Genomic DNA, 13,765 nt, shown 5'->3' with positions numbered 1-13,765 from the left:
CTCAAACAGTTCAAAGCAAGATTGCCTTTGAAAAAGCCTCTTCAGCCAAGAGGACCTTAACACTCTTGGGACCTCCTGCCAGAGCTCAAGCTGCAGGAGGAAGCCACAGAGGAAAGATGGAGTGAACAGGGAAAGGGAGTGCCATGGAGAAAGTGGCAGGAGCTGGAAGACACTTGGAGCAGGGAACAGCTGGGAAACCTGCTTTATTTGTTCAGTGGTATAGAAGCAACCAAGGCAGCTCCATCAATAACAACTAGTCGCCGCTGGCGTCCAGGCCACAGGCTGCCAGCAGCTCCCACACCTTCCTTTGAGGTGCCTGGCTCCAGATGTGGAGTTCCCAAACCCAACTACTCACCTGCACCCCAGGTATAAGCCACAGGGAAAGGCAGGCACCTAACAATAGGATTTGCAGCGATGGGCAGGTAATTGCAATTGACACCTAACATGACCAACATTAATAGGGAAGGAATGTGGCCTCTCTGCCTCCCTAAGGCAGCCTTTGAATCCCTCTGCAAGGTGATGATGAGACGAGAGGCTTGCTCTTTGCTTTATCCCTGGCACTGGCAGTGCCAACCAAGGGGGTCAGGACACTCACCAAAGGCGAAGGACAGGGAATGGCATCCTTAGTCCAGCAGTGACTGAACCGGCCTCTCCTTTCCAAGCATCCTCAGCACTGGGAGCGACGGGAATCCTCCTCCACTTGTCTTGACACTAGGGATAGAAAGGAAGGTAAGGTCCATGAAACAGAAAGGATGAGAATGATGTCAAGGCCAGTGACACGGCTGTTCTCCTGGTAAGGTGTGGAGAAAAGGGACCTGCAGGTCCCTTAACTGTCCCTTCTCTGACACCATTTGTGCTTTTTCTCCAAGTGAGTCTTTACGAACCACAGTCTCAAGATATAAAGTATTACTCAACTCTATAAAGTATTGTTGGTCCAAGGAACATAGTGGTAACCAGCAAAAACCACTGAATTAAGAGAAAATGTGTATTACTTTATGTACAAGGAGATCTAAAGGACTCAGTAGGCAGCCAGGAGAGTAGGAGCTCCTTGTAGGAGCGAGGGCTTTCGCCTCCGGATAAAACATCTCTGCAAGAGTAGCCAGACACACAGGGATCCCAATACCAAAGCACTAGTAAACACTCCACTCACAACGTGGAGAAACAATTTTGTTTAGCAAATTTACTTTCCCTTGCAAACTCCGTGCTGAGGTCCTATAATTAATAGTCTGCAGTGTTTTTGAAAACACAGGGTTTTCCAGGGTTTGGAGAGAACGCATGTGAGAGGTACAAGACCCAGCTTCAACACCACTGGCTCAGAGCATTTGCTTGAAAAATGGGTCTCCATTTGCGATCTGTGAAACTGAAGTACTACTAGGTCTTTGTGGTGTGCCCATAAATACTGCTTCTGGGATCTGTAACAACAAAAATATGGAGAGATGCACTAATAACAGAGATGCTAAACAGTGATTATCATAGGGTGCACAGTACAACGTGTCATAATATTTAGAACATAAAGAGAAAAAAAAAGCATGTTCAGTTGATATTACACCTGAGATTATTAATCTAAGGAGCAAATGTATTCAGGTCTGCTGGCAGACACCACAGAAAGACACAGAAGGTAAAGAACCCGCAGGCCTTCCAGTAGCATTAATCTGCATTTATATAGAGCATTTCACTTGCTGATCTTGGAAAGTTTATTATTAAAACTCTCACTCCTGTGGGCTAAGAACACAATCCTGCGTCTTTTTAATTGATGGGCAACCTGGGCTGCATCAAGAAGAAAGAGCTGAAGGTCGAAGAGGGTGAATGGCAGAGCCAGCACAACTTGCCCCTGGTACCTGTCGCTTGCAACGCTCGTCTGCAGAAACAGAGGGTTATGCTGCAATCTGCTCCAAAGCAGTTATCACAAATAACTAGGAGCTGCGTGGCACAGCCTGTGCCAAACCCGGGGACAGCCTGGCCTCCCAAGGACACCATGTCCAGCCGTGTCCTGGGCAAGGACGGGCTGCGAGGGGCCAGCCCAGGCACTCTGTGCACACATGCAGCTGAGCTCCTGGGAGCACTCCCAAAATACGGTGCGTTTTCTTTGGAGCAGCTGCTGCCAACTTCTGCTCTGCAGACCTGCGGGGTCCATGGCCTACTTTCAAAGGGGGCATTAAAGCCACGGGAAGTACCTATTATCAGTAGGTTTCCATTTAGGAGGCTGGACAGCAATTCGGAGTATTTCCAGAGTTCAAAAGCAAGAAGGGTTGAAAATCACGACTTTGGGTTTACTCATGAAAATCCTCGCTCACCCTCTCCCTCCCTGGGCTAGGAGATGCACCAGAAGCAAGTCCCAGGGCAGTACGGCTGCAGGCATACACCAGCCTGTAGCCAAAGGGTAGGATTCATTCAACAGGGGAATAACTTAAGTGAATCTCACTTCACAGTGAGCTCAGGGGGCTCAAAAAGTGTAGTTACACAGAGTCCAATTTTGAGGCATTTTGTGTCTCCTCTTGGAAAGCATTTTCCAGTAAGCTTAAACAACACTGGCTACCACTCTACCACCTTCTATCTGCTTTCAGGACTCTATAAAGAAAAAAAAAGAGTTTAAAAGTACAGATTTTACAATATTAAAATGCTGACTGATTTCAAAGTTGTATGGGGTAGGATAAATTATGATAAATGCACACCTGTATATGTATCTAATCTTATGACATCAAGACACATATCTCTGTGGGTGCAAGCACGTGTAGCCTGTGAATCAGCTGGCTCATTCTGGCCACGTCTGGCACACAGGAAAAATGTTCAAAAATTCTCAAGCTCCCCAGATGTTTGTGAAAGCAGAGCCCAAAGCTGAGGAGCCAGACCCCATGAGTGCCCTCGCTGAGGGAAAGGCCACAGTGGCACCCCGGGATTGCACCATCAAAAGCCAGTGCCAGACAACCCCCGGATCATTCTCCGGACACAAAACTGCAGGAAATCAGGCTTCTCTGGCTCCATAGCTCGTGGAATGATTTGCTGCTTTTTCTACAGTGCCACTGGGCCTTCATTGCACTTGGGACCTGAGTTGTCCTGATTAGGCCAGGATGGGTTTGGTCTCCTGTGTTCCCTCATCCTCTGCCTGCAGCACCGGCTTGGGAGACTCCAGCCCCGCTTTGCCGCTTGTGTTCCCTCTTGCCACCTCTGCTTCCTCATCTTTGAAATGAGGATTATGGCCTCTGTAAGACACTTTGATGTCCACTGATGAAGCGTGCTACAGCACACACAGGTGTTCTCTCTGTTTTAAGTGCTTGGGAGTATATTGCCATGCCTATCTTCTGTTTATTCGCCTTTTATTAAAAATGGAAATCAATAAGCAACTCTGGAAAACAAAAACAAGAAAACACTTTGGATTGACCTTCCTCTGTGAAGATAATTATGGGACAGAAAGAAATTTTGAAACAATGAATGACCAAATGCAATGCTTAGAAACTACAGGTCAGCACACATCTGTCCAGGGTTACACCTGGAATCCACCCCATGTCACTGTTGCAATGGTCCTGTTCTCTTCCATTTACTAAGCCGTGCACTCAACACAACTTGCTTCCCAAATGAATTATTTAGCTTTCTCTCAGCCGCCGCAATGCACAGCAGGACGCCTGTCAGAGCAAAGCGTCTCTAACGGAGGATTCCTCATGTGATCCGAACGGGAAGATGCATCCAGGCTGTTACAGCACCTCAGTGAGAATTCAGCACGAGAAACCGAAGCGCAAAGGCCCACAGCTATGCCCAAAGCAGAGCTCACATCCACCCACATCCTCCCAGGACTGGCCTTGGTTCCGGCCGCTGCAGATGTGTCCGAGCCTGGGTCTTTTGAGGACCTTTTTGGACTAGGAAGAGCAGCCCCCAGAGCCTTGGGTGCTCAGTGAGAGCTGCACCTGCTGCCTTGTGGCACTCAGTCGGATGCTGACTATATTTTACTGGACTCTGCTCCTAATGCACCAAAACAAACACAGTGGTTGCACTGACCAGCCATATCTCTGCTTTTTCAGTGAGACACTGACTTACCCACATGCAGCTGAGCGCAGGATCTGCTCCACACAGAGCTTTAACTGCTGGGCTAGTAGTAAAAATACAGAGTCCCAATCCTCTCATGGTCGAGGGTTCATTTGCTGGAATGAATTGGAAAGAGACAGGAATTGTCAGCGGAAAAGCATTGTAAAAATGGAAATAATAAGACAGGTCTTTCAACTTAAAAATGGAGAATATTTTCTTTGAAGCTTCTAATAATAGTAAACAGCCCCCACCCTGTCCTTCAGATCATATAAAGTAACAGGAAGCCTCTTCCAGATGGAGTAATCACTAATAATTTAAAACATATGTAGAAAGACTTTTTGACATGCTGATACTTATGGTAACAGTCCCTTTGCAGTCAGCTGCTGGAATTTCAGTTCTTACAAAACAGCCATATGCACAAACTGCTTTCCCCGCCCAAAAGCTAGAAATTGCCTCTTTAGGAAAAAAAAATGCCTGAAAACAAAAACAAAAACAAAAACAAGCACAAGATATTTGTGAAATGTCAAAGATTCTAGAACTGAAACCGAAAGGAAAAAGTCAATAGCATGAGATTCACATTAAAAGTGCTAAGAGGCAGGAACAAGGTCCTACATAAGACTCAGTGGGGAAAAACAGCCTCCAAAACACACACAAAAAGAGCCTGTCCCTTGCAGATGCCTTTAGTTCTCATCAGAGCGTGCGCTGGGGCATTGATTCTCTGGGAAAGGGATTGGAAGTGCTAAAAGGTCCTGAACTGATCAGCTACCAGCCAGCGCCAATGCCTTATCTGCGGGTTGCTGTGCGAGTGCCCCGGCTCCCGGGGCAGAGTCCAGCAAACAACGTGCAGGATGAACATCCGTGATCCACGTGCGTGTCGGAGCAGACGCAGCGGGTCTGCGTGCGCCCGGGGACTCCCTCGGCAGCTCCGCACACGAGTTTATTCACTCATGCGGTGAGCGCCCAAGGGCAACGCTCATGCCAGAGCCTTTGGGCAGCCAGCGAGGAGACGGAAATAATGTCGAGTTTTGACTTTTAATCCATGAAATGGCCCGCGAAAACAGCCAATATGAAAGGGCAAATGGAGCCCCGGGTGCCGGAGTGGTCAATCCTATCAGCTCTCTGTGCTGACACCGGCCGCTGGGATTTCCTGGGAGTGAATCCAGGAGAACCCAGTGGCGGGATGCTCTGGAGCAACGACAAGAGCCAGAGCATCTCCCACCTGCTGTCCATCCAGCGCTGCTTCCACCACCAACTGTGCCCTGGGCACAGGGCCAGTTCATGCAAGGTTGCCCTTGGTCGCCAAACCCCTGCCCGACCATTTGCAGTGGCAAAGCTGCAAAGGACAAGGTGAGGAGCCCACTGCCTATGAGCCCTGCGAGGGCCCAGCAGTAGCTCTGGAAGGCAGGAAATCCCCCAAACTATTTTTCTATTAAAACATCACGGAGCGCTTGGCTCCAGCCACTGCTTGCTCATGTGAATCAAACTCGTTGCCAGACTTTCTTCTGTATCTTATTACTCAGCTTTTTCAGAGTCTTACAAAGAGCAGGACTTCAGCGCCTTGCCACACAGAAACCAAAGGAGGCTTCCACGAAACCAGCAACACCTCCCATCTATCTGCTCCCCAGTCATTAAAAAAAAAAAACCCAAAACAACAAAATAAAAAAAAATCAGAGAGGTTGTACATGTCAGCCTATACACCCAGGCGTGAGGAGAGCAATGCCAGTGGTAATGGGGCAAGAGAGGCAGGATAATTGCACCACACCAAAATTGCGACCGCGCGGCATTCCTTTTCGGTGAAGGGCAGCGGGATGCGCCTCGCCAAGTCATGCGAGGGAGTGGCTGCGAGATACAAGGCGCTCAGATGAAGATGAAGCTCTGGGTTTGCCAGTTCTCAGCACAGCTTTGGTGGCGGCGCTGGGCAGCTCATGAGCTGCTCCCAAACGGTGCTCGTGCCCTGCGACTTCTCCTCAGTCCGGGCTCTTTGCAGAGGGCGACCGTGGGGAAGCTCCCGAGGAGACGCCAAGTAGCTGCCCATGGGCATGACAGCCCCTGGCTCCCCCCCGTCCGGCTCTACCTTGTTGGCGGTGCCACCAGGCCACACAGCGTCCTCCCGGGCCACCGCGGGGCGAGATGAGAACGTGACATGGCAGTAGGACGGCACGGGCAGTCGGTTCCTTAACAGCCTGGCAATGCCTTCCCCGCCAAGCGGCAGGTTGTTCCAATCAGCTCCTCCGAGGCCAGCAGAACAAACGTTGCCTTTATTCCAGATTCTGGAAAGCAAGCCAAGAAGGATGAACGCAAGGCAAAGCAGCTAGCCAAAGGGCCAAGTCCTTCTCTTTAATTATTCAGAAATGAGAAAGAAAACAAAGACATAATAATAACCAGTCTCCGCACAAGAACCCCTGCTTTGACTCAGAGGACTGACTGGCCTGATTCTGTGTCCAGCAAATTTACTTTTATTCAATAAGTAAGGTGGCTCTTTCTATAGCAGAGGAAAAGATGACGTGTTGTGGCAAGAGCTCCTTGGGCATCACATAACACTGTACCACTAAACAGAAATAAAAACCTTAGGGCCATTTCTGTTCTCTCCTAGGTCAGAATTATATATATATATATATATATGGTTTCAGCATTGGTGAGGGCAGAGGGGAGTGCACCTAGGAGCCAACAAACCCACTGAGATGCCTCCAGATCCCCTTCATGGTGAGCTCGTGAGCTCGCCTCAAGTGCTGGCCCTTTCAGTGTGCGACGGTTTCACGTTACTGCCCTGTTTATGGATTCGGTCTCCTCGAATTACTCCAGGAAACTGCCGTGAAACGCTCCCAGTTGAGCGCACACCACCAAAACGTCGCCAAACACCCAAGCACTGACACAATCTTTACATTTCCTCAGCAGCTCTTGATGCCTGGAACGGCACCATGTCCTGTTGGGAAGCGTTTCCCTGGGGACACGCAGCTGTTTATCGAAACCCGACACGCTGCAGGGACACGGTGCACGGGGTCGCTGCCGCGTGCGCACCGGGACAGGCCGCTCGCGCAGCGGGAAAGGCGAGGGATGCCGAGCGCGGCAAGGCGGCCGCGACGAGGGCGGGCAGCTTTACTCAGAGGCAATTCTCGCTGCAATTTTACCTGCAAACGGGTGTCAGAGGCATGGCCGGATTGCACAGCGAGGGCACGCGGGAGCCACTGCTCCTCCCGGCTTTGCATTGCACAACGAAGGAGCTGGGTGGCAATTAGATGCTACCCTTCCGTAATGAGCTGGCTCAATTAGCTCGAGCTGTTACGAATGCCATGGGGAGGGATTCGGAGGGAATCCTTGCCCTTCCTCCAGCGGCCGAGGCCTGAGGGAGACCCAAGAAGGGCCATGGCCTGGGCTGCACAGAGCGACCCGCAGCTGGCCTGGACCCTGGCCTGCTTGTCCCTGTCTCCTCCCTGACCTGCTCGTCCCCATCCCCATCCCTGCTTGTCCCCATCCCCTTCCTGATCGCTGTTTGTCCCCATCCCGATTCCTGCTCGTCCCCATCCCCATCCCGATTCCTGCTCGTCCCCATCCCCATCCCCATCCCTGCTTGTCCCCATCCCCTTCCTGATCGCTGTTTGTCCCCATCCCCATCCCGATTCCTGCTCGTCCCCATCCCTTTCCCAATCCCTGCTTGTCCCCATTCCCACCCATCCTGATTCCTGCTCATCCTCATCCCTGCTCATCCCCATCCTCTTCCTGATCCCTGTTCATCTCCAACCTCTTCCTCATTTCCCCTCAACGCCAGGCCTCCTCACACCCATCCCTGCTTGTCCCCATCCTCTTCCCAATCCTTCCTCAACCCCAGCCCTGCTTGCCCCCATCCCCACCCCAATCCTTCCTCGTCCCCATCCTTTTCCCGATCCTTCCTCGAACCCATCCCTCCTCACCCCCATCCCCACCCCGATCTCAGCTCGCCCTCACCCTCTTCCCGATCCTTCCTTGTCCCCATCCTCTTCCCGATCCCTCCTCGGCCCCAGCTCTCATACTCGTCCCCTCCCTGATCCCTGCTGGTGCCCATCCCCTTCCCGATCCTTCCCCGGCCCCGCTCGCCCCCGGCCCCCGCCCGTCCCCTCCTCCATCCCGCTCCCTCCTCCATCCCGATCCCTCCTCCATCCCGCTCCCTCCTCCATCCCGATCCCTCCTCCATCCCGCTCCCGTTCCCCGGCGCGGCGGAGGGCGCCGCCGCCCCGCGCGGCTCCCCCCAGGCCAGGGGCCGGGCTCTGGGCGCTCCCCGCCGCCTCCCCTTCCTCCTCCTCCTCCTCCTCCTCGTCCCCCTCCTCCTCTCTCCTTCCTACTTCTGCCCCGGTGCCGCCGCTCGGCTCCCCGCTCCGCCGGGGCTCGCTGCCCGCCCGGCCCCGGCGCCGTCCCCGTCCCCGTCCCCGCGCCGCCTTCGCCGCCGCCTGCACAAGATGGCGGGGACCGTGGCCGAGCGGGACGCGCCGGTGAGCGCCGGGCCGCGGGGAGGGCAGCGGGGCCGGGGGCGTTGGAACGGGGCCGGGAGCGTTGGAACGGGGCCGGGGGGTTGGAACGGGGCCGGGGGCGGCTGGAACGGGGCGCGGGGCCGCGCCGCCCCCGGCCCCAGCGCCTGCTGTTTCCCTGCAGAAGCTCGAGGACGGGCATCTAAACAACTCGCTGGGATCGCCGCTGCAGGGCGACGTGTACTTCCCGCGCCTGGTGAGCCGCCCTGCTGGCGTTTTCTTGCTTTCTGACCCGTTTTGTAACCCCCCACCCACGCACCCACCCGGCGAGCGCGGCGGCTGGTGACCCCCCGCCTCCCCCATGTCCTCCTGCAGATCGTCCCCTTCTGCGGGCACATCAAAGGCGGCATGAGGCCCGGGAAGAAGATCCTGGTGATGGGCATCGTGGACCTCAACCCGGAGAGGTAACGAACCCATCCCTCCTTCCCCACGGCCATCCCTGCATCGCTACAGCCATTCCTGCGTCCCTGGACCGTCCCTCCTTCCCCACGGCCATCCCTCCTTCCCCAGGACGTGTATTTTTGTCACTGTCCATGTAGCATGTGGCTCTCTCCTCTGGCCTGCAGAGGGGGCATTGCTGTGAGGGGCTTGGCTTGGGCGCACGGTAGACCGTATATATGTGTGTATATATGTGTATATATGTGTATACGTGGACGGGTAGGTGCACCCGCACGCACGCACACGCTCCTTGGTGGTGTTGCAGCTTCGGCATCCGCCTGACGTGCGGCGAGTCCGAGGACCCCCCGGCCGACGTGGCCATCGAGCTGAAGGCCGTGTTCACCGAGAGGCAGTTCGTGAGGAACTCCTGCGTGGCCGGAGAGTGGGGCGAAGAGCAGTCGTCCATCCCCTACTTCCCCTTCATCCCCGACCAGCCCTTCAGGGTGAGTAGCGGGATCGCGGCCGGAGCGGCCGGGCAGCTCCTGCTGCCGCTCGCGGCTCCGCGCGGGGCTGTAAACACATCGCCCGGGTGTTATGACAAGCTGGAGAGGGTAATGCCTGGGATGAAGCACGCTTCCCGAGTTTAGTTTTATAGCTATAAATTAACAAGTGCCTCTATGTTATTACTGCGCTTTAAGTTATTACCCGAGAATGTAAATGCTTGGTTGGACTGCCACATGTTTTGGTTTTTTGTAATGGACGCGCTGTTTGCAATTGAGTGCAGCTAATGAGGATCTCGTTCACCTTTTGTCTCTAGGGATGACCCTCTGTGTGAGCAGATTAAATAACTGGGCAATAGTGGTGTCCTTTTCTGAGCCCGGGGGGTTAAATCTCTAGGGGGTAGTCACTTGAAAACGGTGCGCGTGGAAGTGCTGCGGTGCGAGGGATGGACTGGTTGACTTAGAAGCCGTTTCCCATCCGTAGTGTTTATGGTTACGTGAAGATGTCTTTGCTAATCAGGACTAACAAAGTCTGCCGCTGCAGAGGGCTGCTTCTCTCTCAGCTGTTTGGCTACACTGGGAAAAGGGCTGACCCAGAAAAATCCTCCTCTTCCTTCCACTCCCTTAGGAAACCTCGGTGGCCCCTCCAATCACTGCCAGTGCTCTACCAAACTGTCCTAATCCCCCCCAAGATGATCTCCCCCAGCCCCAAAAGCTCACCCAGACGCCTGGGCTTTTTCGCAGGGGAGTTTGCGAGCGGTTTTGCTGCGAATCGCGTGCGCTCCGCTTGCTCCTGCAAACTCCCCTGCCGTGCCTGGCAACACCCGTGGCGCGCGTGGGAAACGCTCGGAAAGGGCTCGGGGTTCTGGGAGAGGGTTACGCTCGGAGCTCGCGTGGGTGGCGCCGGGGCCCGCAGACAAGCTAGACACCGTCTAGAGCGTGTTTTGTGGACGTCCCGCTGCTGACAGTTTACATTAGAGGACAGAAACACCACACATCCTTGGCGGAGATACTGTAGAGGGGGAGTTTTGCTTTCTGCTGTCTTTTCCCCGGCCGCACAAGCGGGATGCGGGCTCCGTCGCCCGGATGGTCTCCCTCTGGGTGGGCGGATGGACAGTCCGGCGCTGCTGCCCATGAGCTGTGATCCGGTTCAGCCGTGGTGTGGGGGGCCACCTAGAAGGTCCCTAGAAGGGACCCGGGATTTACACGCGGATTCCCTGCAGGTTTTGTTTTGGGCCCGTCCAAACCCAGACATCTGCAAGGGCACGAGCGAGCTGGGCTCCCGAACGCTCTGTGCCTCAGCTCCCTGCTCCTGGCGGGGCAGCTCCTGCAGAGCTGGACTTTGGAGCCAGAGCAGTGTCGGGAATGCCCGCACCCTCTCCGAGCAGATGGTCCAGTTCAGGCTTTGTGGCCTTTCCAGAGCATTTCTGCAGGGCTCCGGGAGGAGAGAGGGGCTGCATCCCTCCCCGACCCTGCCTGTGCCTCCTGCCAGTGCTCCGAGGGCGTTCGGGGCGCCCTGCACCGCGTCTCCATCACCCCAGGACAGGGTCTGGCCCAACTGGGAGGCCTGGCTGCCTCCGCGGTTGTGCAGCAGCAGCGTGTGAGAACAAATGCAAACCTATTCCTGCCCTCGTCTTTGCTTCCTTCGGGAAAATTACCCAAGTCTGGAGAGCCTTGCACAGGGAGCTGCCCTTCTGCAGCAACAAATTGTAGCAAAGCAAAGCATGCAAAGTATGGGTTGGAGATAGGGTTTCTTCCCCCTGTAATTAGCAGTTTAGGTGTGCTCCTGGCGTTGCTGCAAGAGGCAAACTCCCCGCTGGCAGCGGGGCTGTCGTCTGCGGAGCCGCGGGACTGGGATCCAGGGTCGCTCTGGCCATGGCAGTGTGAGATGGAGCCAATGCCCCCGTGCAGGAGCAGACCCATCTAGTGTAACTGGGACTGTGGGGGGCCAGTCGGCCGCTGCCCGCTCTGTGACATGGTCTGTAAGTAGCAAAGCATGCAGCAACACCAAGGACAGTTAGTGAAACGGTAACCGGGTGCTCTTCGTGTCCTGTGAAATGAAACTTCCCCAGTTACAGTGTGAACATGGCTCATCATTTTATTTTTTACAGGTTGAGATACTTTGCGAGCACCCCCGTTTTAGAATATTTGTGGATGGACATCAACTCTTTGATTTTTACCACCGTATTGAAACACTGTCAGCAATTGACACGATAAAGATAAACGGAGATCTCCAGCTTACGAAACTGGGCTGACCCTGTTGGGACTGTAGCATCCAAAGCGGCTCAGGTGCCACCGTGGGTCTGGAGGAGCGACAGCTGCCTCCGGACACAGCCGCAGGGGGAAGGCTGCCTTTCCTCGCGTGCCGTTGAACTGGGCTGCTGCTTGTCCCAAGGAAGAACATTGCTGGTTAATAGACACCGAGCCATGTTTCTTGGATCAAAATAGCTCACCTGTGCTGGATAATCAAATTAGAATGGATCCGGAAAGACTCGCGGTCTTTTTTCTTTTTGTTAATCTCGCAGAAAGGCAATTTCTGGAATGCTGGGCTAAAACCGGCTACCGAAGAGCAACGACAACAAACAACAAAGTTTTTCCTTTGCAAATACTGTTTCTGCACTGAAGTGGAGTAGCGTAGCACAACACGGGGTCACACGCCGAGCTCCTTACGCGGGGCTGTAGGGAGCCCGCTTCCGAGGAAACGGGGGCAAAATTCCCGCTCACTTTAATGGGGTACAATCAAACTGTCTAGTCCTTAGCCGAGCACAATTCCCGCCGATGCCCGTGGGGTTTTTGCGCATCCCTGGGGGCCGGATCTTCTTGCATAAATCAGCTTGCAGGGGCATTTTGCTGGTTGCTCCCACCCGGCCCAAGGGCTGCGTTAAAAACTGCATGAGGGTGTCAGGACACGGCCTGTATATTTTAGTCAGGGTATTTGCATAGAATGTAGATCGTTACGAGGTTTTGCACAATGTATTGTTAATACGATTTTTAAAGCTTATCTGTAGTTTATTTATTTATACTCAGTGTATGTATTATTAGTAAAAACGAACAATATTACTGATGGTTAAGAACAGCAAAGCGTAAACATTTTGAATGTACAAAATGTCTTAGGTTCTTTTAAACTTAACATATCATCCTGGAAAAATCGTGTTTCCTATTGAGCATTTAGTTACATTTTAATGAAGCCCTCTAGGCCCTGGGAAATGTGGGAGTGCTGGTTGGTGGGGGCTGAGGGGAACTCTTTGCATATTCACTAGAAACTGTTTTTCAGGGCTTCCTAACTTTGCTGCGCAGGATAGGTTTGAATTAAGGTCAGTCTGTTTTTAAAACTTAAATAGCAAATTTGTAGGCTTAGCTGTGCTTTTATAAAAAAATTAAATTTGGCAGTCTCTTGGTTCGGCACCCAGCCTCTCTCCCGAGGAGATGGGGCGATTTTCTGCACTTATTTAAGAACATATTTGGCCTTTGATATGACAATTAAAACTTGTCTAGACAGCCAAGTTATTAACGCTTGAAAATCAGCTACTGCACATGAATAATAACTTTTCAAGTAGCTTTTTAAATACTAGGTATAGCTGTATAAACACAGTCATTGTGCTACACTCGAAGTGAACACAACCACTTTTCTTGACTCTTTAGGACTACACTATTTTCCCCTGGCTGCTCACAGTAGACTCTAGCAGGTCTTTCTGAGGAGTTATGATATAAATGTATATTTAGGCAATTTTGAAAACATGTAATATAGGGGCTTTCTCAGACACAGAATGCAAAGGCGATTTTTGTAGCACAGTGTTTAAAAACCAAAAAAAAAAAGAGCAGAGAAGGGTCTCACAAACAGAACTGTGTTGTTAAGCTTGCAATAAAGATGTGGTTTAAGGCAGCCGGAGCTGGAATATCCAAAGCTAAGGATAGGATGCCGGTCGCAAAGCCTCATTTTGTGCTAATTTGGCCTGCAGTTAAGAAGCCTTAGACTGCAAGCTGAAATTCCCACCGTGGCTCCAGTCCAAAGGCTGCTGAGGTCAACCAGAGTCCTCGGAGCAGAGAGGCCTGGTGGTTCCTGCTCACAGGCACCAACCTCTGTGCGAAGGCAGCGGCTGCTGCTGGGGGAATGAGCTGGGAATCGGGAAGTTAAAATCAAAGTTTCAGCCTTAACATTGGAAGTTCCCTGACTTATTTCTTCCTTTTATTCAAATTAAGCCAGAGCCTGCTGTTTTGCAGATCTTTTCACTTGGTGTGTGGCTTTAGGATTGACATTGGACTCTGCACTACAGATGGAATCTTGGTATGAAATATTCCTGTCTTGCTCTGTTTTTATTCTTTTACCTAATACACGATGGCGGCGTCATTTTCCATTGTATAAAGAGTGCT

The 13,765-nt window shown here is 52.7% G+C and overlaps 1 protein-coding gene across 1 annotated transcript; it reads left to right on the top strand.

Annotated features, from left to right (window-relative positions):
- Nucleotides 1–8,359: 8,359 nt before the first annotated feature.
- LGALSL (galectin like) lies at nucleotides 8,360–11,900 on the top strand. The gene is made up of 5 exons (XM_088521243.1): nucleotides 8,360–8,480; nucleotides 8,641–8,712; nucleotides 8,832–8,920; nucleotides 9,220–9,397; nucleotides 11,506–11,900. The coding sequence occupies exons 1-5, from the start codon at nucleotides 8,448–8,450 to the stop codon at nucleotides 11,647–11,649; spliced, it is 516 nt and encodes a 171-aa protein (XP_088377369.1). The 5' UTR covers nucleotides 8,360–8,447; the 3' UTR covers nucleotides 11,650–11,900.
- The last annotated feature ends 1,865 nt before the right edge of the window (nucleotides 11,901–13,765 follow it).

This window comes from Tinamus guttatus, unplaced genomic scaffold (assembly GCF_059628265.1).
Source record: "Tinamus guttatus ecotype Peru unplaced genomic scaffold, ASM5962826v1 Tinamus_guttatus_pri_ptg000116l, whole genome shotgun sequence".
NCBI classification, from domain to species: domain Eukaryota; kingdom Metazoa; phylum Chordata; class Aves; order Tinamiformes; family Tinamidae; genus Tinamus; species Tinamus guttatus.
The sequence above is the reverse complement of the archived record's forward strand: the minus strand, read 5'-3'. Positions and strand labels throughout refer to the sequence as shown.